Here is a 27,329-nt window from a genome sequence, read left to right as displayed (position 1 = left end):
TTATGGTCACATTGCTATAATCTTTTTTATATGGACTATAAACTGAAGGACCTATGAATAATGGTCATGGAACGAATCATTTGAGTTTCCATTATTTCTTATGGGGAAATTTGCTTTGATATACAAGTGCTTTGGATTACAAGCATGTTTCTGGAAGGAATTATGCTTGCAATCCAAGGTTTTACTGTATTAGAAATGAATTTTGAAACCCAGACAATGAATGAATATACAGTTGAAATTAATATATGGACTTTTTTTGTAGCTTTCTGCTCTCCCCCTTCCCCCTTCAGCATGTACACTATTAGCACATGTGCTCTGCAACAGAGCCTGGCTGGCCCCTAGTTCTGGCCATCTTGATATACAGGGGGTTACAGAACGTGAATAAAAAGACCAACTTGGGTGGAGACATTGCAGAAGTGGCCAATTCTTCGTTTGCATTTTTTAACCTGTACTGGATAGCTGTAACATGCCTGCTTCACATTTTCACAGTATAAGGTCTCTGTCATATTTATTACAAGTGTGCTCCAACTATAAAACCAGAATAATTGTATGTAAAGTAAGACGGTGATTTGTGAGGCAAAAATTATTTAGTGCACAAAATATGTGATCTGTGACATGTTTGCTCTTCTTAGGTGAATGGTCAAAATGTGGTGAAAGTTGGACACCGACAAGTAGTGAATATGATTCGGCAGGGAGGAAACAACTTAATGGTAAAAGTTGTCATGGTGACCCGAAACCCTGAAATGGAGGATGCCATGAGAAAAAAAGGTATGCTAGACTTTTATTTATCTAGGTTTTATTACTATTACCATCTAGTTACTATTTTTTTGTTATTGTGAGGAATAAACCGTTATCAGATTTAGGGCGGGTCCTTTTTGATCTTAACGTTTTTGCCAATTATAAATAGTGAACCACGGAGAGAATTATTATATTCTCACAAAAAAGTTGCCAACATCCCAAACAATAATTCGATAAGAACCCTAAAAAAAGGGATACAAGTACCCCCCGGTACAATGGAACTTTATGGGCGAACAGGAAAAGAATCCTATATCATAAAATATCATTTATTTAGTAACATTATTATTAACAAAATAATGTTTCTAAATAAATGATATTTTATGATATATGATTCTTTTCCTGTTCACCCATAAAGTCCCATTGTACCGGGGGGGTACTTGTATCCCTTTTTTAGGGTTCTTATCGAAATTAACATTTTTGCCGATGCTGTTGTTGAGTTTCGACACCAAGAACTTTAGAAAAGTCAACCCCTTTCCTTGCCCAAACCCATTAATATGATGTAAAATCATCCCTAGGGTACATTTTATAAGTATCTAATGTGTGTATTTATATTGGTACGTACATATACAGTATATATGTGTGTGGATATGCACAGTAGTAGCATGTATTTACTGCTGTGTTGTTGGCCAAGATCTAGCATGTAAAACTTTGTTATATTAAAGCGGAGTTCCGCCTAATTTTTTTTTTTTTTAAGTCAGCAGCTACAAATACTGCAGCTGCTGGCTTTTAAAATAAGAACACTTACCTGTCCAGGGCACCCGCGATGTCGGCACCCGAAGCCGACCCATCCCTCGGCTCTCGGTTGGAGGCGCCACCATCTTCGGTAAGGTAATCAGGAAATGAAGCCTTGCGGCTTCACTTCCTGGTTCCCTACTGCGCATGCACGACTTGCGCTGGGCGATCCCACTGGTCCCTGCTGTCTTCTGGGACCTGTGTGTCTCCCAGAAGACAGCGGGGGGGACAGAGAAGGCCCCGGAAGTGGCGTAGATACCCGTGGGTGGCTCGGCTATCTATGCCCGGAAGTGGGAGCAAAATACCTGTATTAGACAGGTATCTGCTCCCTCCTCCCCCCTGAAAGGTGCCAAATGTGACACCGGAGGGGGGGGGGATTCTGAAAAGCGGAAATTCAATTTTTTGGGTGGAACTCCGCTTTAAATACAATGATAATAAAGTATCTAATCTAAATTAATCCATGGGCCCTTTCACGTGGGTACCTTCTGTTCCAATTAGCAGGGGATCTGTCTGCTGATTAGAGCTGAACATGGTGGATGACAGGTCTGTGTCCACTTAGTTTCTGCAGAGCCGACACGACCAGACCCGGCTGCGCTCTATTTAATATTTTTATTATACAGAATTTATATAGTGCCAACAGTTTGCACAGCACTTTACAACATGAGAGCAGACAGTACAGTTACACAACAATTTAATACAGGAGGAATCAGAGGGCCCTGCTTGTTAGAGCTTACAATCTAGAAGGGAGAGTCAAGTGAAACAAAAGGTGATAACTGTGGGGGGTGAACTGATGGAGAAAATAAAAATACAGTTGTTAGGTGAGGGTAGGGTTGGCTTCTCTGAAGAAAAGGGTTTTCAGGGATCGTCTAAAAGCTAATAGAGTAGGAGATAATCAGACAGATTGGGGTAAGGAGTTCCATAGGATTGGAGAGGCTCTGGAAAAGTCCTGGAGGTGAGCATGAGAGGAGGTGACGAGGGAGCTAGAGAGCAGGATGTCTTGAGAGGAACAAAGAGAATGAGTAGGTTGGTATTTTGAGATTAGGTTAGTGATGTAGCTGGGAGCGGCTAAATTGTGGATGGCGTTATAAGTTGTTAGTATTTTGAATTTAATTTGTTGTGTGAGCGGGAGCCAGTGGAGGGATTGACAGAGTGGGGTAGCAGACACAGAACGATTGGTAAGGTGGATGAGTCTGGCAGCAGCATTCATAGTGGATTGAAGAGGTGATAGACTATGTAGAGGTAAGCCAATGAGGAAGGAGTTGCAGTAGTCAAGGCGAGAGATGACCAGCGAGTGAATTAAGAGCTTTGTTGTGTCATTGTTTAGAAAGGGGCGTATTTTGGAGATGTTGCGGAGGTTGAGGCGGCAAGATTTGGACAGTGATTGGACATGGGGCTTAAAGGAGAGTTCAGAGTCCAGGACTATACCTAGGATCTTGGCGTGCGGGAATAGGCTTATAGTTGTGCCATCGATTTTGACAATGAGATCATGGGAAGGTGCACGGGGTGGAGGAAAAATTATAAGTTTGGTTTTGGATTGATTAAGTTTGAAGAAGTGGCGTGACATCCAGACTGATATATTAGTGATACGTGAGGAGACTGAGGGAGTAAGCTGAGGGATAGAGAAATAGATTTGGGTGTCGTCAGTGTAGAGAAAGGGACTGGGGAATCTGTGTCCTCAGTCCCTTTCCCTGCTTTTAGGGGTTGATTAAAAAAAAAAATTGTAATAAATATTTAACAGTAAAATTGTAAAAATAATAAATATATATATATATATATATATATATATATATATATATATATATATATATATATAAAAAAAAAAAACACTGTCATTGTCCACTCCCCCCCCCAAAGAAAAAGAAAGCATTGTAAAAATAATAACAAAAAATATATAAATTGTAAAAAATTATAAATAATTGTAAAAAATAAAATTGTAAAAATAAAATAAAAATAAAAACTACTGACACAGTCCACACTTCAGCAGTGCCACCTATCAGTGCCCATCAGTGCTACTGTCACATGTCATTAAAAAATAGTATCGGTAATCGCTATTGGCGAGTACTTGAAAAAAGTATTGGTACTTGTACTTGGTCTTAAAAAAGGAATATCGGGACAACCCTTTTACATGCAAGTTACAATTTGTCTAATAAACTGGTTGTTTCGTTTTAATGCTGCACTTGGCGCACTGTGTTTTTGTTTTTGACCCATGCAGAGATTCCTTCACATCTCCTACTGACCCTGTCCTCTGCCTCGCTGACCCTATCTCCTGCCCCACTGACCCCATGTTGTGCCCTACTCACTTCTGTCCTATACCCTGCTGACCCCATGCTCTGCCCTGCTGACCCTGTCCTATGTTCCTCTGACCCCAGCCTCTGCCCCATTGACTACATATGTGGCACTTGGACGAATCATGTCTCAGCGTCTGATGAGGAAGCTTGATTAGGGCAGCCCAAAATCAAAATATACCACCACCCCCTATAATATAGAGTGGGCATGTTCTGAAGTCCACAGAGAAAGCTAGGAAAATGACTAATGACAGTCAGAGAACACAAAGTTATCAGCTCAGATTTCTTGCAGGTTCGATGGGTATTTTTTATGCACTTATCAAACAGATATAACAAAACTCTTTCAAAGGAATACTTTGCAGACCAAAAGGAAGCAAATAAGGGAAGTTCACTAAAATGCTTTGCATACCTTTTAACCTAACCCCTTAAATAACCCCTTAACCTTTAAAAGAGAACTCCAGTAAATTGTACAGTGTACCATTGACCATTGTAACTTGGGAAGAAATCAAACAAATTAGGCCTCATGCCCACGGCGTTATAAAAACGGGCTGTAAATCTAGTACATTTTAAAAAACAAATTTTATCAGCATTTTGCATTGACGTCAATACATGTTTAGTCACGCTAGCTTTCAGTCGTGTTTCTCTGCCTCTATTCAAAATCAATGGTTTCCTATGGCATTTGGGGCCCTGCACCCCCCCCACCCCAAAGCACCTCGTCCCCATGTTGATGAGGACAAGGGCCTCTTCCTGACAACACTGGACGTTGGTTGTCGGGGTCTGCGGGCGGTGGCTTTTTGGAATCTGGAAGCCCCCTTTAACAAGGGGGCCCCCAGATCCCAGCCTCCCACCCTATGTGAATGAGTATTGGGTACATTGTACCCCTACCCATTCACCTAAAAAAAAGTGTCAAAAATAAACACAATACACAGGTTTTTATTAAGGCGTCTCTTCCAATTTCTTCTCACTTTTCCGTCAATGTCTTCTCCCTCTTCTGGTTCTTCTCGCTCTGCTGTCTTCTCGCTCTTTTGCTGGCTCTTCTACCTCTGCTCTTCTTCCGATGTTGACTCAATACGATCTCCCGGTGTAGTGCTGGGTTTGTTGTGTGCAATGACTTATATTGGCATGGGGCGGGGCCACCCGCTGACATCATCTGGAGCACCCGCCCCGTTATGACATCATCACCCCATCATGCACCAGGCACGTGTTGAGGGCAAGTGGCCTGGTATGGTCCAGGAGGGGGGGGGGAACCGCTCGCTCGTTCCCTCCCCTTTCCCGACCTACCAGGTTGCGTGCTCGGATAATGGTCTTGTATGGATCTTAGGGGGGAACCCCACACCAATTTTATTTTCATTTTGGCAGGGGTTCCCCTTCAAGATCCTCACAAGTCGCGCCGCAAGTTGGATCATCATGGTCCGACTTCTGGTGCGACTTCTATTCAAATCAATGGGATCCCATAGGGAGAGAAACGCCTGATGAGGCTTAACGCTCTGTATAAAGCGTTAAGCCGCGTTTAACAGCTTTTACTGGCGTCTGCCGTTTTTACAGCTTTAGCGCTGGAGCCTCAGAATGCGCTGGTCCTGTGTTTTGTTTTGTTTTTTTTTTTTAGCTTAAAACGCCTATGCCACTTACAGCTCAAAAATGCCTGTGTGGGCATGAGGCCATTGAATAACATGGAGAGGCGTTTTTAAGCTATAAAGAAAGCTCCTAAATGCGGCTTTAAAAATGCCTTAGAGTTGCCCCTGGAACAGAAACGTCTCACAGCCAACGGTGCTTCCCTTTTTGCTATTCCATTGCAAACACCTTTTCATGTGACAACGTTCAAAGATCGTTCCCCTTTTTTAGAGATAGAAATTAAGAAGAAAATTTGAGAAAAAATTCTGCCTAGGACTCCACTTTAACCACTTAAGGACCAAGCCTCTTTCTGAGATATGTTGTTTACAAGTTAAAAACAGTTTTTTTTGCTAGAAATTGACTTAGAACCCCCAAACATTATACATTTATTTTTCTAACACCCTAGAGAATAAAATGGCGATCGTTACAATACTTTCTGTCACACCGTATTTGCGCTGCGGTCTCACAAGCACACTTATTTTGGAAAAAATACACTTTTTTGAATTAAAAAATAAGACAACAGTAAAATTAGCTCAATTTTTTTATATTGTAAAAGATAATGTTACGTCAAGTAAATTAATACCCAACATGTCACGTTTCAAAATTGTTCCCGCTCGTGGAATGGCGACAAACTTTTACCCTTAAAAATCTCCATAGGCGACGTTGAAAAAATTCTACATGTTGTGAGTTACAGAGGAGGTCTAGGGCTAGAATTATTGCTCTCGCTTTACCGATCACGGCGATACATCACATGTGAGGTTTGAACACTGTTTTCATATGCGGGCGCTACTCATGTATGTGTTCACTTCTGCACGCGAGCTTGTCGGGATGGGGCACGTTTAAAAATCTTTATTTTTTCTTATTTATTTTACCTTTAATTTTTTATTTTTACACTGTTTTTTAAAAAAAGTAAAGTTGTGTCACTTTTATTCCTATTACAAGGAATGTAAACATCCCTTGTAATAGAAAAAAAGCATGACAAGACCTCTTAAATATGAGATCTGAGGGTCAAAAAGACCTCAGATCTCATAATTACACTAAAATGCAATACAAAAAACTAAAAAAAAAAAAAATAATTAAAAAAAAAAATGGCCCTTTAAGAGCTAATGGGGGCGGAAGTGACGTTTTGAAGTCGCTTCTGCCCTGCATTGTTATGGAAACGGGTGGGGGCCATCTTCCCCTCACTTGTCTCCATGCCCAGCAAGAGTGAAGACCCGATCGCCTCCGCCGCTGCCGCCGGCTCCGGTAAGTGGCGGAGCGTACCGTAGCACGGCAGGAGGGAGGGGGGCCTCTCCCACCACCGATAAAAGTGATCTCGTGGTGAGTGTGCCGCAGAGACCACTTCTATCTGAAACCGGACCGCTCACTGAAGAAGAGGATACCGGGGTTATGGCAGCTAGCTGCTGCCATAACAACGATATTCCTCTTCAAACAGCCGACGTATAACGACGGTGGGCAGTCCGGAAGTGGTTTTTAAACTTAATAGCGCAACAAAGTAACTAACTAAACTTTGATTATTACTAGAGGAATGCTCTCACCAATAAAGCTAGTAGAGCTGCTAATCTTTGCAAGCGCCATAAATATCCAGAGGTAATACTGTAGCAAACTAAAACATAAAAGAACACAGTGTTCCAGAGTATCCCCATAAATAAATACATTTAAACAAAATGATTGCAGGAATAGATTAGACATTAACCAGGCATATTGACAGGCTGGTCCCAGGAAGAGATTTACAGAGTCTTGGATACCGATGGAGCATACTCTACTTTCTGGGGCCAGGTTAAGGTGGATGTAAACCTACCACTCACCCAGTATAAACTAATTGCACAGTATTAATGTGTATGTATACACACACACACATGCAAGCCTCCTTGCAAATGTCACCCCCCAGCAGTAGGAGCCCTGCAAAACTCTGGAATTGGTGGGTGGGTCTCTTTGCTGGAGCTCGGTGGGTGGAGTTGTGATGTCACAAGACCACCTGCCAACCTCTACACTCTCCTGCTCTTTCTACTGGCTCTGCGAGCTGACTGCACCATGAATGTCCTCCTCAGTCACGCTGATCATGCCCCGTGATGAGTAACATCCAATCAAAACTCAGGAAAGGCACCACATGACTTCAGCATGCCCAATCATGTTGAGGTGTGGAGCAGCCAATTCTGGGAGAGCTGGAGAAGAAAAGCTGGAATCGTAGAGTCTCATAAGATAAAGTATCTGTTTTTTTTTATCTTACTAAAAAAAAGACAAGAGGATTGCTCAGAGCTGGATTAACTCTTTATGGCAAGACTGGGCTTCTTCATTAAATTTTTTTTTCAGGTTTACATCCACTTTAAGAGTGGAGGAATTGAGAGGTCAAACGAGAGCTGCCAAAAACTGAATATGTGCTCTGTGCATTTGCTTAACCAGCAAGCCCTTAAAACTCTCTAAGGGGAGAATATTTGCAAAAGCGCCACCGCAAGTGCATTTCAGGACACATACATACATCACAGTGCCATGTGAGCAGAGCAATTATTAATGGTTTATAGTTCGAAATCTCTCCCACTGTCAGCAGCTGAACAAAGCACACTAGCGCAGCTCCCCTGATACCATCTCGCTCGGCTAGCTCGCAGACATTTTTAACAGGCAAAGTACTTCCTTCTTGTGCCAAAGTTTTCTCACCCGTTCTTGCCTCCTGCAAATTTCTTTTGGCCCGTGAGGCACTGTAACGTACCTGGAAGTGGAGCCTGACGTCCAGAGCCCTGGTAAGGTAACTGGAAGCGCCAGAACACAGTGGAATGAGTGCCTGACTGGTCTTCCATTAAAGAATACTGAAGAGTTGGTTGTGTGTCCGGGAATAGTGGGAAGACAGACTGGAAGCTCACTGGAAGGTGTACTGGAGTAGAGTTCTGACACCGATCAGCAGGCTCAGATGCAGGGATGAAGTCTGTAAGCAGGGTCAGGCAGTCCAGGTCAGCAACTAGCGGGCAGATCAAGTACATACAGAAGAGTAGTTGGAGGTCAGGCCAGGGTCAGTAATATCGGGCTGATGAGCAGAAGGAGCAGGCAGAGATAAAATCCAAAGATAAGCCAGGGGTAGGTGCCGGCAGCATCCAGGCAGAACCAGGAGCAGATCAAGTTTGTAGCAGGAAGTCAACACAGGAACAGGTAGCAGATACTCAGGGAATGTAATAGACGAAACGGCAATGACCCAGGGCAATAGTGCAGCCTAAACAGCCTGCCTGTGTGCATTTGTGCACCCGTTTGCATGCTTGCACACAAGAATGCGCACCTGCAGGTTGGCCATGGAGAGAGCTCCTTATTGTTCCTCACCTGCGCACAGGAATGTGCCTTTCCTGACAGGCACCCTATCCTGTGGGGGGAAGCAGGGCTTAGCAGCAGGCTCCGACACTACTCAGTATGGTTGTAACTTATGGGTCCGATCACAAAACTGCAATAAAACTGTGCTAAAATGCATGTACACAGAGCTGATACACTGCAGGGAAAGTAGTTTACATTGTAATCGATGAAACTCTTATGCAGCATAAACACGATCAGATTTTCAGACAACAAATGTTTGATGGGAGCTTTTTATCAGAAATTCCAACCGTGTGTAGGCTCCATTGGACATTTTTTGTCGGAGTTTCTGAAAACAAAAATTTGAGAGCTGGATCTCAAATTTTCCGACAACAAAATCCGTTGTGGAAAATTCCGATCGTGTGTACACAATTCCCACGCACAAAATTCCACGCATGCTCGGAATCAAGCAGAAGAGCCGCACTGGCTATTGAACTTCATTTTTCTCAGCTCGTTGTACGTGTTGTACATCACCGCGTTCTTGACGGAATTTCCAACAGCGTTTGTGCGACCGTGTGTATGCAAGACAAGCTTGAGCCAACATCCGTTGGAAAAAAATCCCAGGATTTCGTGGTCGGAATGTCCGATCGTGTGTACGTGGCATTAGTGTGTTGCATTACAGTACAGTGCTTTGTGGTTTTGAAAAAATCTTGCCTACCGCATCTTTCATGCGATTCCTGGAAAATTCATTGTTTAATTGTTTGAAGTTGATGGATGTTTCTTTTTTTTATCCTTCGGAACTGCTGTGTTGTACATTAAGGTCAATAGTAACACACTGAAAATGCACAAAAAATAAAATATGAATTTGAACCCCCTTTATGTAGGTCTTATGCATATATGCAGTGGTAGGGCTGGTGGGCCTTTACACCCAGCCACTGCATATGTGCTTGATAAAAAGGACATCTTATGCCGAGTACGTACGATTGGACTTTCCAGCAGAAAAGGTCAGACGGAATCATTCCGTCGGACATTCCGAACGTGTGTGGGCTTCACCGGACTTTTTCTTTCTAAAATTCTGACGGACCTAGAAATAGAACATGTTTCAAATCTTTCCGACGGACTCAATTCCTATGGGGAAAACCGTTCGTCTGTGTGCTATTCCGACGGACCAAAAACGACGCAAGGGCAGCTATTGGCTACTGGCTATTGAACTTCTAGCTTATAAAAGGAGAAAGAGGGGGGGGGAGAAGGGGGAAAAAAAAAAAAAAGAAATGGGGAGAGAATGGAAATCCCCCTCCTCAAATAAATGGGACTTTAAGGGAAAAAACTAAGTCTAGTAGGTGAGAATCAAACACGCTTGATAAAATTAAACAATATTTATTGAAATACAGTAAAAAGTAGTATTGTCAATACATATACAAACATATGACCATTCAGTAGTAAAATCCAGAATTCATACGTGACTAGAGCCAACATGTTTCGCAAAAGAATTTTCGCTTCATCAGGGCTAGGCACGATGTAATTGATTCATTTAAACTGTGTAAATAATGAACAGTCTTAGATTATATAGTGGTCATACATATCATCAGATCATAACAATGAAAAAACATCAATTATATGAAATTATTGTTCACCTACTGTTAAAATTACAAAGGAATAAGGCTATTACCACCATTCACCGGACATCAACCGCTGAACAACCCAGCACGGACTGTCTCTGGGTGCCAGATCCCAGGCAGACAATACCGGTAGGAGGCCTGGACCACACACTTAGGGCAATATAGGCTGGTAACCCGTACTGAAACAAAGACGGGAAACCCATGAATTCCACTCATTCAAAATCAATCATAAAAAGTACTGACAATGGCCAATTGATGGTCAAACAAATAAGAAAGTTTCAAATAACGCCCACAAGTATACATTATATATCATTGGTTTAAGGGGGACATTCATTTAATTTATATGCCTATGATGCTGGTAATATGGGTTTATCATAGATACAGGTATTACATCCTTATTTACCTTTTATTACAAATGAAACAATGTCTATTGGCCTTTCATTACAAAAAGGTATGACATTTTCATCTGACCTTTGACTATAAATTAAATAAATGTCCCTCTTAAACCAATGATATATAATGTATATTTGAGGGCGTTATTTGAAACTTTCTTATTTGTTTGACCATCAATTGGCCATTGTCAGTACTTTTTATGATTGATTTTGAATGAGTGGAATTCATGGGTTTCCCGTCTTTGTTTCAGTACGGGTTACCAGCTTATATTGCCCTAAGTGTGTGGTCCAGGCCTCCTACCGGTATTGTCTGCCTGGGATCTGGCACCCAGAGACAGTCCATGCTGGGTGGTTCAGCGGTTGATGTCCGGTGAATGGTGGTAATAGCCTTATTCCTTTGTAATTTTAACAGTAGGTGAGCAATAATTTCATATAATTGATGTTTTTTCATTGTTATGATCTGATAATATGTATGACCACTATATAATCTAAGACTGTTCATTATTTACACAGTTTAAATGAATCAATTACATCGTGCCTAGCCCTGATGAAGCGAAAATTCTTTTGCGAAACATGTTGGCTCTAGTCACGTATGAATTCTGGATTTTACTACTGAATGGTCATATGTTTGTATATGTATTGACAATACTACTTTTTACTGTATTTCAATAAATATTGTTTAATTTTATCAAGCGTTTTTGATTCTCACCTACTAGACTTAGTTTTTTCCCTTAAAGTCCCATTTATTTGAGGAGGGGGATTTCCATTCTCTCCCCATTTCTTTTTTTTATTTTTTTATTTTTTTTCCCCCCTTCTCCCCCCCCCTCTTCCTCCTTTTATAAGCTATACGTTAACCAGGGATGAGAAAAACTGTCTGAAATGTCCTCCTGATATAGTCCAACCATCTTTTTCCTAATATGGCTATTGAACTTCCTTTTCCTAGTCCCGTCGTACGTCATCGCGTTCTAACCGAACAGACTTTGGTGTAATCGTGTGTAGGCAAGTCCGTTTCAGCGGAACTCCCTCGGAACTCCATTGGAACTCTGTCAGAAAGACCGTCAGAGTCTACTCTGACAGAAAGTCCGGTCGTGTGTACGCGGCATAAGAGGTGCTGGGACTTTGATATGGGTATAAACAGGGAAAAAAACAGAAGAGCCCCTTGGATCGGGTTATGCTGTTCACAAAAGACAAAGCTACCCTTCAATCAGCACACCAGAAGGTTACCAGAAAAAGTTGTGCATATATGGAAGAAACCCCAGACCAAAAGATAAGGGTTCAAATAAATTTATTGATATTGTGTTAAAGTGCTAGTAAACCTCACTTTGTGATTTTTAGGTAAGATGAATATCTCTAAACGTGCACCCTTTATGAGATATTCACTTGTTTGGCAGCCAGTGACGTCAGCGGTGCATGTGCTTTAAAGGAACGGCATACTCGTGCCAAAGTAATAATAGATGAACCTTTGCGAGCCACTTACGGATAAATGCCCAAAAAAATATCAAAATAGTGTATAACCAATCCTGTGTAACCAATCAGCTGCAAACACTCAATCACGTTTCATAATCGTGTAAGTGACAAATAGAAAAAATGTGTCTGCGCTAGATAAAAATTATCGTTTCAATAATAAATACAAAAATAAATACGTAAAAAAATTGTTATAGCTAACCAATAAATCAAAAAATATCCATAAGTACATAAATTTGTAAAGTGCTCAGTGCTATATCAAACATGCAATAAAAGTGCTCAATCAGAAAATAGAATATCAAAAAATTCGATATAAGTGCTCAATCAAGAAATTGAATACAATATAAAAGGGAATATCTTCTTGTGAATCTAATAAAGTCCAAGACAATGTGCATCCAAAAATGTAAAAGTGCCCAAAAACATTGTCCATATTCAGTGAAATCCACACATCTTTCCTTCTGAAGGTGTATCACCATAAAACGTGCTAAAGTGTCTTCCAGTGTTCCCCACAAGCATATATGCTCACCTTCTTGCGTGTGACACAGTGGTTACACTCTGTCAAACCAAGCTTTGGAGACACTCCTGTGCTCTAATGGAAACCGCTGTGTAGATCTCCAATGCTCTCAATCAAGGTTATATATGCAAAAAGAAAAGAGACTCCATAGTGCAACATTGCATGATGTAATAAAACGTTTTATTGAGAAAAGACTAACTCCCCTTGTGGGGGTACTCACATACTGTGGGTGCGTTAGTGCACCATCCTAAACAGATTAAAAACGGCCGATCTCGTGGTATGGCGTGCGGTGCGGTGTGTCATACGAACTCTCCCTCTCTCTCTCTCTCTGCTGACAGCTCCGTCCAGGCCCCTCCCCTACGCGTGTTCGGCACCGGGATCACGTGCCTTCATCAGGGGCCGGCCATTTTTAATCTGTTTAGGATGGTGCACTAACGCACCCACAGTATGTGAGTACCCCCACAAGGGGAGTTAGTCTTTTCTCAATAAAACGTTTTATTACATCATGCAATGTTGCACTATGGAGTCTCTTTTCTTTTTGCATATATAACCTTGATTGAGAGCATTGGAGATCTACACAGCGGTTTCCATTAGAGCACAGGAGTGTCTCCAAAGCTTGGTTTGACAGAGTGTAACCACTGTGTCACACGCAAGAAAGTGAGCATATATGCTTGTGGGGAACACTGGAAGACACTTTAGCACGTTTTATGGTGATACACCTTCAGAAGAAAAGATGTGTGGATTTCACTGAATATGGACAATGTTTTTGGGCACTTTTACATTTTTGGATGCACATTGTCTTGGACTTTATTAGATTCACAAGAAGATATTCCCTTTTATATTGTATTCAATTTCTTGATTGAGCACTTATATCAAATTTTTTGATATTCTATTTTCTGATTGAGCACTTTTATTGCATGTTTGATATAGCACTGAGCACTTTACAAATTTATGTACTTATGGATATTTTTTGATTTATTGGTTAGCTATAACAATTTTTTTACGTATTTATTTTTGTATTTATTATTGAAACGATAATTTTTATCTAGCGCAGACACATTTTGTCTATTTGGCATACTCGTGCCGTCACCTCAGAGCTCTGTGCAGCGGCCGCGATTCCCGCATGTGTGTGCGGGAGTGACGTCATTGCGGTCCGCCATTCAAGCCCTATGTAGAAACTCCACTTCTTCCTTCCTCCTGCACAAACTTGGTTCCCTTATGTACAGCACCAGCTGGTCACTTCTGATGGAACTAACAGTCACTTGTTAAGTCAGCGACAGCCCATTACAGGCTAGGAACTTGCTGTCCCTTTTTGTTAAAGTAGCACATGTGGAGTGAACAGCATCTCTCATCACCTTCTGCTTCACCTTAGACACTAAGCCCAGTTCTACTTCTGCAGAAATGCTAGCCTGCCTGGCTGCTCCCAGCCCACCTGGCTGCTTTCTTCTCCCAGTCCTCCTGACTGACACACACACACATAGAGATTCCCCAGAGCAAGGTTGGATGAAGACTTGGCACACCGCTGTCTTCAAGAGAGCACTGCTACAGCTGTAAGTCTCTTACCCTGTCTGAGCCTGCACCGTGCTGATCTACACACTGTCTCTCCTTGCTCTCTCCACTGCCTCTCCGGCTTGGGAACCCTCAAGGGCCACCAACAGTCTCTCCTCAGCACTGCTTCTCCATCTTCCACCCAATTCCCCTACTGGCATGAGCTCCTCAGTCCCCAGCCAGGCCCACTCCTGGGGATTGGCTGAGGGCCCATAAATATTCAAGGCAACCCCTCCTAGCTTCCGCCCACTATTTTCTACAACATTCTTCAACATTTTAGAAACAGGGGGAGGCACCAGAGAGCTGGCAGGATAATTCATCCAGCCCTGGCCTATAATAACCTTGATACAGATTTAGAGACTCAGGTTTATCCCTGGGCCAGACTATAATTGGTCTACTCTATACTAGTAGCACACACTAGAGGGTGCTACATAAATATAATTGTGACAAACTGTGTGCTAATAATAAACTGATATAAATTATACTGCATATGTGCATTGCATTCTTGTTCTAGGTTGCACTCCACTATCATCCCCAGAATTGGGACTGAGCTGTTATAGACGGCTAATGATCAACCAATGACATTTGGTAGATGGCTCCCAGTGACATCTGCACTGCACAGCCCGTCACAGTGTGGCAAGACTGGGAGTCATGCCCAACAGCTATGAACAGTACGGCCCATTTAAAATGATGGCTGCAACCAGCCTTAAAGGGAGCAAATTGAAAAAAGATTGTAAATAAAAAAGGACTTAAAATGCACATAAAACTCCTATTGCACTGTGTGCAGTTTTAACGTTCTGCTATTTAAAAAAATGCTTATAATTTACACTTTATCTAATGAGATGGTGTGAGCAGGCACTACCTGTCAGAGTTGCCCAGCCTTCAGCATTGAGGGCACTGACGGCATTTAGAAAAGGGTTTTAGAGATTTTCTAGTTTTGTGCTCCTCTAGATGCCTGCATTTTTGTTTCTGCATCCGATTTTTTTAATATATAGAGAGAGATTACTACAAGAAGCATTTACAAATCTTTGTGCTAATTGCAATTATTGCCATAGCGATAGTTGGCAACTGGAGACACAGAAACAGAATTCTACACTTACTGCTAGAGGGACAAACTTTATGGGTTACTATCCTTGGTCTTCCAAATGGGGCATCCAAAAAACAAAACAGAGGCAGCTACAGTAAATAACTTCTTAGTTTGCATGAGTATTACTCAGGGCTCAATCTTGAGTCCCTTACTTTTTAGCATTTACATTTCTATACTTGGCCAACTGCTTAGATCATATGGGTTCAATTATCACTTCTATGCTGACGATACTCAGATATACATTCACACTAAACTGGATTCAACTTTGGCTGCTTCCCTCCTATCTAACTGTAGTCATGATATAAAACCTTGGATGGCCCATCATTCCTTCAATTGAACTATGACGTCATGCCCCCCCCCCCCATCAATTATGTAAGGCCAGTCCTAATAGCTTATCTATAGATGGCACTACTGTACTTGAGCTTCAGTCTAAATGTAAAAATCTAGAGGTGATATTTGATTTAACCTTTGATCCACATATATAAAATGTTGTCAGAACATCTTTTTGAGAAACATTGCTCGGCTGCGTCCTATGCTATTATACACTGTAGCTGAAAAGCTGAACCATACATTTGTGTTCTCCTGACTAGACTATTGAAATGCTCTACTTACTAGTGTAGCTAAATCCACTATTAATCGACTACAATATGTCCAAAATTAGGCAGCCAGAATCTTGACTAGGACTGGTACAAATTATCCTATTACCCCTATCCTGGAATCCTTGCATCGGCTACCTGTCAGGCTTTGCATGGACTTTAAGATCCTCTTGCTCACCTATATGGCTCATCGTGGCTTGGCACCCCATTATCTTTTTGAACCTTTATCAACTTACCCCCCCGCTCGTAGCCTCCGCTACTCAAATTCTGGTCATCTGTGTGTCCCCTACTCACCTACACTCAATGGGAGACAGAGCCTTCTCCTGTTATGCCCCAAAATTCTGGAATTAACTTCCAAAGAACATCAGAAAGTCATCTTCTCTAAACTTATTCAAATCAAATCTAAAAACGTTTTTCTTTAGACAAGCTTTCACGTAAATTTCCCTTTTTCTTCTGTTTCACCCTGTGTATTTCTTGTGTTTTCCTTGTAAAGCGCTTTGAGAAGCTACCTTTTAAAGGCACTATGTAAAATAAAGTTAATTATTATTATTGGATTGTGTGTTTTGTTTTAAATTCATTGTGATAGAGTCATTATTTGAATGATCAAAATGTTGGTTTTATTATACAGATAAATCTCTAACACCAGCAGTGGTTTAAAACGAACAGATATGACATCTTAATAAAGAGGATTTTTTTTTTTTATTATTCTAGTGCCCCAGCAAACAAAGCGAGTTACTCCACCTGCAATATCATTACGTTCCAAATCCATGACATCAGAATTGGAGGAAATGGGTAAGCATTGCTCTGTATGGCTTATGACCGGCAGATCAAACAGATGCTCTGCATGAATGTCTTTCTATCATAGTGGCTTTCAAATTGCATGTTTTGCTGCATTACCTTCACTTTTTTTGTAAACGTAATTGGCTGTTTTACAGTGTTTTCAAAGAAACCCACCAAAATTTCATAAGAAAATTAAAATGTAGTCCTTTATTATAATTCTTTTAAAAATAATATATATGTGTGTGTATCTATAGATAGATAGCTACACGGTGCTGTGAGAAAGTATTTGCCCCTTCCAGATTTTTTTTTGTTTGCATATTTGTCACACTTAAATAATTCAGATCATCAAACAAATTTTAATATTACACAGATAACATTAGTAAATACAAAACGCAATTTGTAGATTGCTAACTCACACAGGCTAGCACTTGGTACTGTTGCTCAGTTTTCCCATTGGAGTGCCATGTCTTCCCCCCGCAACTCCCGAGCCAGACACCTTTTCCATTTTGAGGTGTCATCTTAAGCCTCGTACACACGATCGGATTTTCTGACGGGAAATGTGTGATGACAGGCTGTTGGTGGAAAATCCGACCATCTGTATGCTCCATCGGACAATTGTTGTCGGATTTTCCATGGACAAATGTTGGATAGCAGGTTTTAAAATTTTCCACGGACAAATGGCTGTTGTTGGATTTTCTGAGCGTGTGTACACAAGCCCGTCGGAAAAAAGTCCAAAGTACAAACACGCATGCTCGGAAGCAAGGATGAGCCAGAAGCGGTCTGTCTTGTAAACTAGCATTCATAATGGAGAATTAACATTCGTGACGTGGCAAATTACTGTATGAAATCTTGAAATGCAGCGCACAATTCTCTTCTTCTTTAATGGGATAATAATGAAGCTGCTTTGCTGTTGATACTGATGGAGTTATTGCAAACGATTTTTCAAAGGCTTTTTTTTTCTAGTGGTATCAAGAATAATATTATTATGCTTGTTTTTTTTTTTTTTAATTTGGACAAGTTACCAAAACACCATTATCCTGTAGTTTTTAAGATCAAAGATACAACTATGTTGGTGTCCCTTGTCAATTTTACATTGTATTTTTTAAAATGTAACTGCATACTCCCAAACTGTCATTGGAAGTAAAACACATAGCCAAGTAGTATTCTCCATATTTTTTTTTATTGTGCATTAAAAAAAGAAAACAAATAAAATTAGACATGCTATCTGCTAATAGAACGTAACCAAAAAGTGCATTCTATGCATCCAAAAATATAGAAAATATACCAAATCAAATCATTGTTCAATCAAAAAAATAATGTCAAAGCAATAACTCCAAGGCCAATAATAAATAACACGTTATCTCCTCCGATTCCGCAACATGTCTGGTTGACGAACGGCCATTCAGAAACAAACTTAAAAGTGCGAACTGAAAAGCGTGAACCAACACTCACCAAACTTCTACTAACACGAAATTAGCAGAAGGAGCCCAAAGGGTGCCGCTAAAGAGCTGAAAAACAATGTAGTACGTCACTAGGTTTGTATTTGTTGGCCGACAATTCCTTGCCGTTTGTATGAGAAAACAGAAATAGTGTAGCGCTAATATAAGAAGTGAAATAACCTCACATTATGTAACATGAAGACCATTACATCCTTCAACTGGCGAACCTCAAAATAAATAAAAAAGGGGACATCAAGAAAGTGAATGAATTAGAGTCCTCAGTGAGTATATGACTCATACAAAGTGATGGGATGACAGTCCTCAATAAGTGTGTGACGTTTGGACCCAAAGAAAGGTACGTTCAGTTTGGTCAAACAAGCTTGAGTGGTAAACTTCCACGGAACCCTATCAGCTGTTTACCACTCAAGCTTGTTTGACCCAATTGAACATACGTTTCTTTGGGTCCAAACCTTCCGGTAAGCCTCCCTATTGTCGGTGGTGGTGTTCTTCCTATTCCAGATGTCATGTGCACACTGATATGTTCCACGTATGAAGTCACACACTTATTGAGGACTGTCATCCCATCACTTTGTATGAGTCATATACTCACTGAGGACTCTAATTCATTCACTTTCTTGATGTCCCCTTTTTTATTTATTTTGAGGTTCGCCAGTTGAAGGATTTAATGGTCTTCATGTTACATATTGTGTGGTTATTTCACGTCTTATATTAGCGCTACACTTTTTCTGTTTTCTGATTTATACACATATCCTACTGGCCGTTATTCTTTTGGGCAGCGCAGAATTCTTTGTTATATCTTGCAGTTTGTATGCAAGACAAGTTTGGGCCAACGCCCTTCGGACGAAAGTCCACAGTTTTGTTGGCCAACAATCCAATCGTGTGTAGGAGGCTTTAGATTGTTATATAAGCTGATTTATTTTACAATGGACATCTGCTCCTGAAGAAGTGGGATTATTGTCACAAAACGCATTGCGCTTAAGGATTTACCCAATACTATGTTTTGTTAAAAACTTGGAAGAGTGGTACTTGTATATGTATCATTATATGAATATTATGTTGATTGTATGCTGATACACGGTGTTCACAAATCAGCTTGTTTTTAAATTTTCCTATTCATGTAAAAGATTTTCATCTATTGCTTAATAAATCTTTTTATGCAAATGCTGTACCTCATTCAAAGTGCCATGAAAAATGTTTCTAATACTTTGTATATGCAAATAAGGCACCAGCACACATTATTATTTATATGATGGCAGTTTTTATATGATGATTTCATTTATTAAGGGATAAAGCTGTCCAAACCTGATTGGTCCTATGTGAAAAAGTAAATTGCCTCCCGAACCTAATAACTGGGTGTGCCACCCTTGGTGGCAACAACTGCAATTAAGCGTTTGCGTTAATTGGCAATGAGTCTTCCACATTGCTGTTGAGGAATTTTGGCCCACTCTTCTTTGCAGAATTTATTTAATTGAGCCACATTGGAGAGTTTTCGAGCATGAACGACCTGTTTAAGGTTATGCCACAGCACCTTAATCGGATTTTAACCTGGATTTTGACTAGGCCACACCAAAAATCTTCATTTTGTTTATTTTTTGAGCCATTAAGAGGTGGACTTGCTGTCGTGTTTCGGATCATTGTCTTGCTGCATAACCCAAGTGCGCTTGAGCTCACAAACTGATGGCCGGACATTCTCCTTCAGCGCAGAATTCATTGTTCCATCAATTATGGCAGGTCCTCCAGGACCTTAAGCTGCAAAGCAGCCCCAGACCATCACACTACCACCATAATGTTTGACTGTTGGTATTATGTTCTTTTCATGAAATGCTGTGTTACTTTTACGTCAGATGTAACAGGACACACACCTTCCAAAAAGTTCAACTTTTGTCTCTTTAGTCCATAGAATATTTGCCCAAAAAGTCTTGGGGATAATCAAGATGTTTTTGGCAAATTTGAGATGAGCCTTTGTGTTCTTCGTGGTCAGCAGTGGCTTTCCTCTTGGAACTCTCCCATGGATGCCATTTTTGCCCAGTCTCTTTCTTATTATTGAATCATAAACACTGGTCTTAACTGAGGCAAATGAGGCCAGCAGTTCTTTAGATGTTCTTTTATGACCTCCTGGATGAGTTGTCATGCTCTTGGAGTAATTTTGGTAGGCTGGCCACTCCTGGGAAGGTTCACCACTGTTCTAAGTTTTCTCCATTTGTGGATAAACGGCTGTCACCGTAGTTTGCCTTACAAAATGTCTCTGTGTCCCTTTTCAGACTGATACATGTCAAATACTTTGTTTCTCCCCCCGTTCTTGAATTTCTTTAGAACGTGGTGTGCTGCTTTTTAAGATCATTTCAGCATGTTTAACTTTGTCAGACAGCTTCTATTTAAGTGATTTCTTGATTCAACAGGTCTGGCAGTAATCAGGCCTGGCTGTGGCAAGTGAAATTTAACTCAGCCTTCCAAACAAAGTGGTTAATCACAGTTCATATATGACATGGGTGATCAACCTGTGGCCCTCCAGCTATTGCAGAACTACAAGTCCCATGAGTCATTGCAAGGCTGACAGTTACAAGCATGACTCAAAAAGGCAGAGGCATGATGGGACTTGTAGTTCTGTAACAGCTGGAGGGCCATAGATTGAGCACTCATGATTTAGCAATTACTTTTTCACATAGGGACAGGAAGGTTTGGACAGCTTTTTCCACTTAATAAATTAAGTCATTTAAAAACTGCATTTTGTATTTACTCTGGTTATTTTTGTGTAATAATATTAAAATTTATTTTGATGATCTGAATCATTTAGGTGTGACAAAATGTATATATAATTTATATTATCTTTAACAATACTGTTTAGCTTTACATGGTTTGTCTGAGGATGACTCTTGGGCATAGTATACACTTGTGGGGCAGCTGTATGGTGGTATACACATGCCATGGCTGAGATTCTTGTTGTCAATGCAAAAATGATCTTCCATGATGTGCTCAGTGGTCAGTACTGCCAATAGGCTGGTTTTAGAAAGTTAAAACACCAGGCTATCTAAAAAAAAAAAAAAAAAACTTAAAAAAAGTGACCATTATTTTCAGCCAATAACAACTTTTTTGCATAGTTACATTAGTTGAGCTTGGACAAATGTAAGTGTGCATACCTCATACCTGAGGGATCATTGGGAAAGGTAACAATCACTGTAGTAGTCTCCACTACTTCAATGATTGGTGCAGTCTTCAGAGTCCTGTGCCAATCAGCCTTCTTTCTGACCACAGGGGTCATTTGCTTGGCAGGGCCACTATTCAAAAATCGCTTTGTAATTTTTTTTAATGAATGCATGGCGTTCTCTGATATGGAAGGGTATCCACTCGGGACAGGACCCAGAAGGTAGTTGCAATCACTGTAGTAGAAGTGACTAGTAATTGTCAACTTCTCCGACGGTCCCTCAGGTATGATAGGTGAGACTGTACAGATATATTATACACACACATATATTTTATTGCTGAATATGAGGATGCTTGCATAAGCCCACAAAAAAAAAAAAGTAACATACTGTAGCAGATGTTAGACATCCCAGCAGCACGTTGATGATTATCTTTAAGCACATAGTTTAACCATTTCAGCTCTGGAAGGTTTACCCCCCTTCATGACCAGGCCATTTTTTGCGATACGGCACTACGTTATTTTAACAGACAATTGCGCGGTCGTGCGGTGCTGTACCCAAATAAAATTGATGTCCTTTTTTTCCCCACAAATAGAGCTTTGTTTCGGTGGTATTTGATCACCTCTGCGGTTTTTATTCTTTGCGCTATAAACAAAAAAGACTGACAATTTAGAAATAAACAATATTTTTTACTTACTGCTATAAAACACATCCAATAAAAAATGTAAAAAATATAATTTCTCCATCAATTCAGGCCAATATGTAATCTGCTACATATTTTTAGTAAAAAAAATCTCAATAAGCCTATATTGGGACATTTTAATGGAATTTTTATTTATTTTTAGTAGTATCGGTGGCGATCAGCGACTAATAGCAGGACTGCAACATTGTGGTGGACAAATCAGACACTAAGCAACACTTTTGACACTTTTTTGGGGAACCAGTGACACCAATAAAGTGATCAGTGCTAAAAATATGCACTGTCACTGTACTAATGACACTAGCAGGGAAGGGGTTAACATCAGGGGAAATCAAAGGGTTAAAAAAAGACATAACTACATGTATACACAAGATGCAGACTCATTAATTGGTCTCTAGTGGGTGCATGCTTCCAATAATAAATTCCAAAATTTCCTACACACTGCTGATATCTAGACTTTTATACAAAAGTATGATACTTCTATTCATTTGTCAAAAAATATCAGTGGCAATTTGACAACTGTTAATATGGAATAGGTATTATCAATATGTCTACATTCATCATGGGTATCACCAAGAGTGCATTGAAACTTAAATCTGAGCTCCTGTCCTCAAAATAATGTCTAAATACCTGAATCTGAATGGTGTGCTTTGTGTATTTCTTCCAGATCTGTGCAGTAATCCAGCCTGAAATGTTGCCTCTGTACAGGAGCTTCCTGTAATAATGACCGGTCTCTCTGCTCTCTCTCTTGTGCAGGGTGAGCGGTCTTGTCTCTGCCCCCTCCTGTAGTTTTCTGCAGGCAGCAGACTGGGAATGGGACTGCTGGGTCCTTATGTACAGCATAGTGATGATGTCCCTGTTGCTTTTATATGACTGTATCTGAATTTGCAAAGGCATTTGGTGCACACAAAGTGGATTTACATCCTTCATGGCCATTGAGAAATATATTTACATGAAAGTTTTTGTGCCCAAAGTTCAGCGCTAAAACCACAGACCATACCAATTTTAAGCTTGTCAATATCTGGGACAATTATTACTTATTTAAAAAAGCAGAAGCAACCCCCGCCTTTTAATATGTCCTTCAAATGGCCATTTACTTCCATCATTGATTCTTTGGGGCTTCACCTTTGATTGGTTTGTAGGACTCTTCAGAGACTTTTCTTGAGTCTCATGGGATCGGATCTGTTTTAAACCTTTACAATGGCATTTATTAGCCTCAGTCTCCATCAATGTAATGTACTCCTCAAATAACTGGTGAGAAAGTTCATCCGCTGAAAGTAAAAGAGCAAGGGAAAACACACACAAAGTACTTCTAATACAGCAGGACAGTGTGTGGACTATTCCTGTATAATTGAATGACAGGCTCTCAATTCATCAGTTATGCCGCGTACACACGGCTGGACTTCCCGGCAGAAAAAGTCAGATGGGAGCTTTCGGTCGGACATTCTGACGGTGTATATGCCCCATCGGACTTTTTCTGTCGGCATTTCCGGCTGACTCAGATATAGAACATATTCTAAATCTCTCTGTTGGAAATGCTGACAGAGTTTAGACCGTTCGCAAGTCCGGCCGTGTGTACGCAGCATTACTCCATCTAAAACTTAATATTGCATGAATATGTTGAACCCCAGCTACCTTAAAGTGGTTGTAAACTCTGTTACACCACTTGTACCTACAGGTAAGCCTATAATAAGGCTTACCACTAGGTACTGTAAATACAAACTTGCACCGTTTAGGAGATATTCACTATATGCACTGCTACCAACGTCATTGGCGTATGCGCACTGAAGAAACAGCAAGCTGGTGCCGTTTCTTCAATGGCTGCGCCATGACTGGCGGCTCCCGTGGGAGTGATGTCGTCACGGCTCCGGCCAATCACAGCGCTGGAGCACGGAAACCGGAAGTAACTCTGGTCGGCCGTGGTTGCAGCGTGCGGGCGGCACTGCGGGGCATCGTTCTAAGGTAAGTATTTCATAATGAGCTAGTATGCACCGCATACTAGCTCATTATGCCTTTGTCTTGCAGGGTTTTTTTTATTTTTCTGGAAGTTTACAACCTTTTTAATCTGACCATTTGAGATGAATTGAAGGGAGTGTGTCATTGAACTATATCATGGGTATAAATATGTGAATATGCATTCTTTTAGGAGATGCACATTCCAACAACTAAAAATTTTAAATATATGCATTAAAAAAAAAAAAATTAGCTCTGCTAAAGGGGGCATTTGTAAGCCCATGAAACACTTTGACTCTTACACAAGTGTAGTAGTCTCCCCGACTTCCGAGGGCCTGATGGTGACCCCCAGAGCCAGGGAGAACTGACATTCTTCCTCAGGGTGCAGGTTACTAGGCATAGTGCAAGGTGGAAAGATTGGGCGCCACTCACTTTTTGTACAAATGAACAAAGCGTTTTATTAAAAGGAACGGTGGGGAGAGAGGATTTAGCACACTGCTTTGTGGCAACTGCTTCTCGTTTACCCCTTGACATGATCAGGCTCCCCTCAGGCCCAGCCTCTAACACATGCGGTTCCGCCCCAGGATTCGGGCTTAACCTTGGCTGCTCCTCCTTTGTGGAACCCCAAACTGCTGGATAGGCCTTAAGTGGACCTAGCAGCCGGTATGCCTCCTTGATAGGCCTCAGGCTTCAGGCCTAACAACCAGGAGCTTCTCAACACACACCCACCCATGCCATAGCCTCGGGTGGGAAAAACCCAGATCACCTTACTCCTCCCAAATAAATAGCCTATCCCAGCATACACAGCGGTCAAAGAAACTCCTGTTGATTGGCTGAGACAAGCTAGTTACCCATTACCTGAATTTATAATAATCCATCATTCTAATGCCAAAAGCAACAGTGCCACCTATTGACAGAAGAGAGAGACTACCCCAAACTCAGACTAAGGACAGGAATCAGTGGATCAGCCTACCAATTAGCCATGCTAGTTACCACCTAGCACAACTAGATTTATTATCAGGCCTGTTTAGGACCAGAGGTCAAGGAAATTAATAGTTTTTGTACTACTTTGTGAATTCTGTCAAAAACGCCTCTTTGTAGACCCTTCATGTATCTGCAGCTGCCTGAGAAGAGAAATTACACTCCTCAGCATAGATTTTTTGCACAAAAGTGGAGCTCAATACAGCATTGGTATCCAATGTGTAGGCGGGGTGCAGCATGGTGCAGCAGTAATAATTCACAGTCAGGTGCAATGGAAAACCTGCATTGAAATAATGCTGTTAAGAGAACAAAATGTGGCCTGGCCGTCTCGTGCCTAAGTGGGATAAAGTCCAGAGGAGTTCCGACCCTTCACTTTCCCTTCTCCTCAGGAACCTTTCCCTACTGCTAGTTTTGTCCCTAACAGATGGGGTACCTTTCCCCACACTACCCACTCCTGTAAAGCATATCAAACCTGGGAGCCAGGGCCTTAAATTGGCTCTGCCAAGTCATATGGGGCGGTAGCATCCTACCAGATAGATTCCCCAGTGACCCAGGAAACCATAGATGAACCATATTCCTCTTAACCTCCTCTCCAGCTGCAAGGCCGATGTGGGTGAGCGCCACCTGCAGTGGAAAAAGTAGACTGCACCTGCCTGCAAGTGCCTCCCACCTACAGTTCTAAAAGGGGTGAAAACATGTCAGAGGGTTTAACCCTTCCCAATTCTAGTTTAAAATAATTTTTTGAGCTCCCTTTAATTGCAGCCATTGCATTGCAAGCTTGATTTCACCTTGTACTGTATTTACAGTGGAAATGATGAGAAACAGTTGAAAAATCATTACATTATTTTTTTATTATAATTATGCAGTTAGTTTATGCTGCCTCTAAATGGAAATTGGAGAAATTGTTTATTGTACGTTTAATTTGTCTTTAGGGGAACCTACTTTTGTTTGAATGATAATTCTAGGAATGTTTAGTCCATGTAAATAACTGAGATTAATGTAGCTAGATCAGTTTACTTCTGTTCTAGTCCCAGGCACATTAAACCAATTACACCTACGTGTTATACTTTTGTTATATTACATTCATAAGTTAACAAGATATTTATATCTTATACAAAATATTACTGAGATTGGACAGATTCACTTTAAAGAATAATCTATTCTATTTTAGGCACCATAAGATGATTGTACATGATTTTTGTGTACTTCATTGCTGCTGAGTTTACCTGCTGGAGAGCTTTCTTAAAATTTTAACCTGCTAAGGGCCCCAAAAACATCTCACTGCCCCCATGTGACAATGCACAGGCTTGCGATTGGTCGCTGAGGCACGGGGAGCTGATGGCGGATCTATGTATGGTTTCCTTATGATGCTAACTTTGCAGTGGCTTGCAGAAACCCATTGCTAATTTCTCTCTGAATGCAGTTAAAGAGCCAAAGGGTTAGCAACACATCCTGGCAACTAGAATAATAAAACTTAAGTTGCGCTAAATATGAAAATCACAATTTAGGTGACATATAGTGCTGATGAATTAAATGAATAGTGAACATTCAAAAAAAGTCCATAAACACAAATAAGTATAAAATAAAGTGAATAAAAGGGAGAAAAAACAAATAATGGAAGAAACAAATGATGAATAGATGAGAAAATAAATGAAAAAATTAGTCCATTGGGGTAATGAGTTCCAGAGGATATCCACCTTCACCGGAGGGGAGAAAAAGGGGAAAAAAAAGGAAAGGAGTAAGGGGTCCCAGCCTTGCATAGAGTTTCACAGGCTACCAGCAGTGGGGCTGCATGGGACACCTGTGCTCTCTGCCTGCAGCTAAACACCAGAGCCCCATGCACTGGGGCTAAACACCCAGTGTGTATGGGCCTTACACTGTTTAATAGATTTTCTTTAAAAACAAAGGTTTTAGTTGAATTCTATTATGCTGGGCTTCTGATGTTTCCCTGCACCTTTAAGGAAGAATGGACTGCCTCTAGGCATATGTGTCCTTAATTTATCCATTGCTATATGTACTTCTTAAAGCGGTTGTAAATGGAGGAAAACATAAATAAATTCCGGGCCCCCTGCAAGATGATGTCATAATGTGTTAGTATGCATCGCATACTAGCACATTATGAAATACTTACCTTAAAACAAAGCCCTCCAGCGGCGTACTGTCATTGCTGACAGGGCTTCTGTCTTCACCCACGAACTCCAGCCATTTGAATAGCAAAGCCGCAATGACGTCACTCCCGCACATGTGCGTGGGAGTCGTGGCACAGGGCTCTGAATGGATGGCATGCCTTCCCTTCAGAGCGCTGTGCGCATTCACCGGCTTCAGAAGTATTGAACGGTACACGTTTAGAATATATTCATTTTACCTACAAGTAAGCTTTATTATAAGCTTACCTTAAG

At 40.9% G+C, this 27,329-nt stretch overlaps 1 protein-coding gene across 1 annotated transcript in view; it reads left to right on the top strand.

The window, feature by feature from the left end:
• SHANK1 (SH3 and multiple ankyrin repeat domains 1) overlaps window positions 1-27,329 on the top strand; it is an 852,931-nt gene that overhangs the window by 794,129 nt on the left and 31,473 nt on the right. The window contains exons 17-18 of the mRNA XM_073602155.1: window positions 633-768; window positions 16,628-16,708. Coding sequence (XP_073458256.1) covers window positions 633-768; window positions 16,628-16,708 — 217 coding nt within the window. The remainder of the gene's footprint in view (window positions 1-632; window positions 769-16,627; window positions 16,709-27,329) is intronic.

This window comes from Aquarana catesbeiana, linkage group LG10 (genome assembly GCF_042186555.1).
Source record: "Aquarana catesbeiana isolate 2022-GZ linkage group LG10, ASM4218655v1, whole genome shotgun sequence".
Classification (NCBI taxonomy): domain Eukaryota; kingdom Metazoa; phylum Chordata; class Amphibia; order Anura; family Ranidae; genus Aquarana; species Aquarana catesbeiana.
The sequence above is the reverse complement of the archived record's forward strand: the minus strand, read 5'-3'. Positions and strand labels throughout refer to the sequence as shown.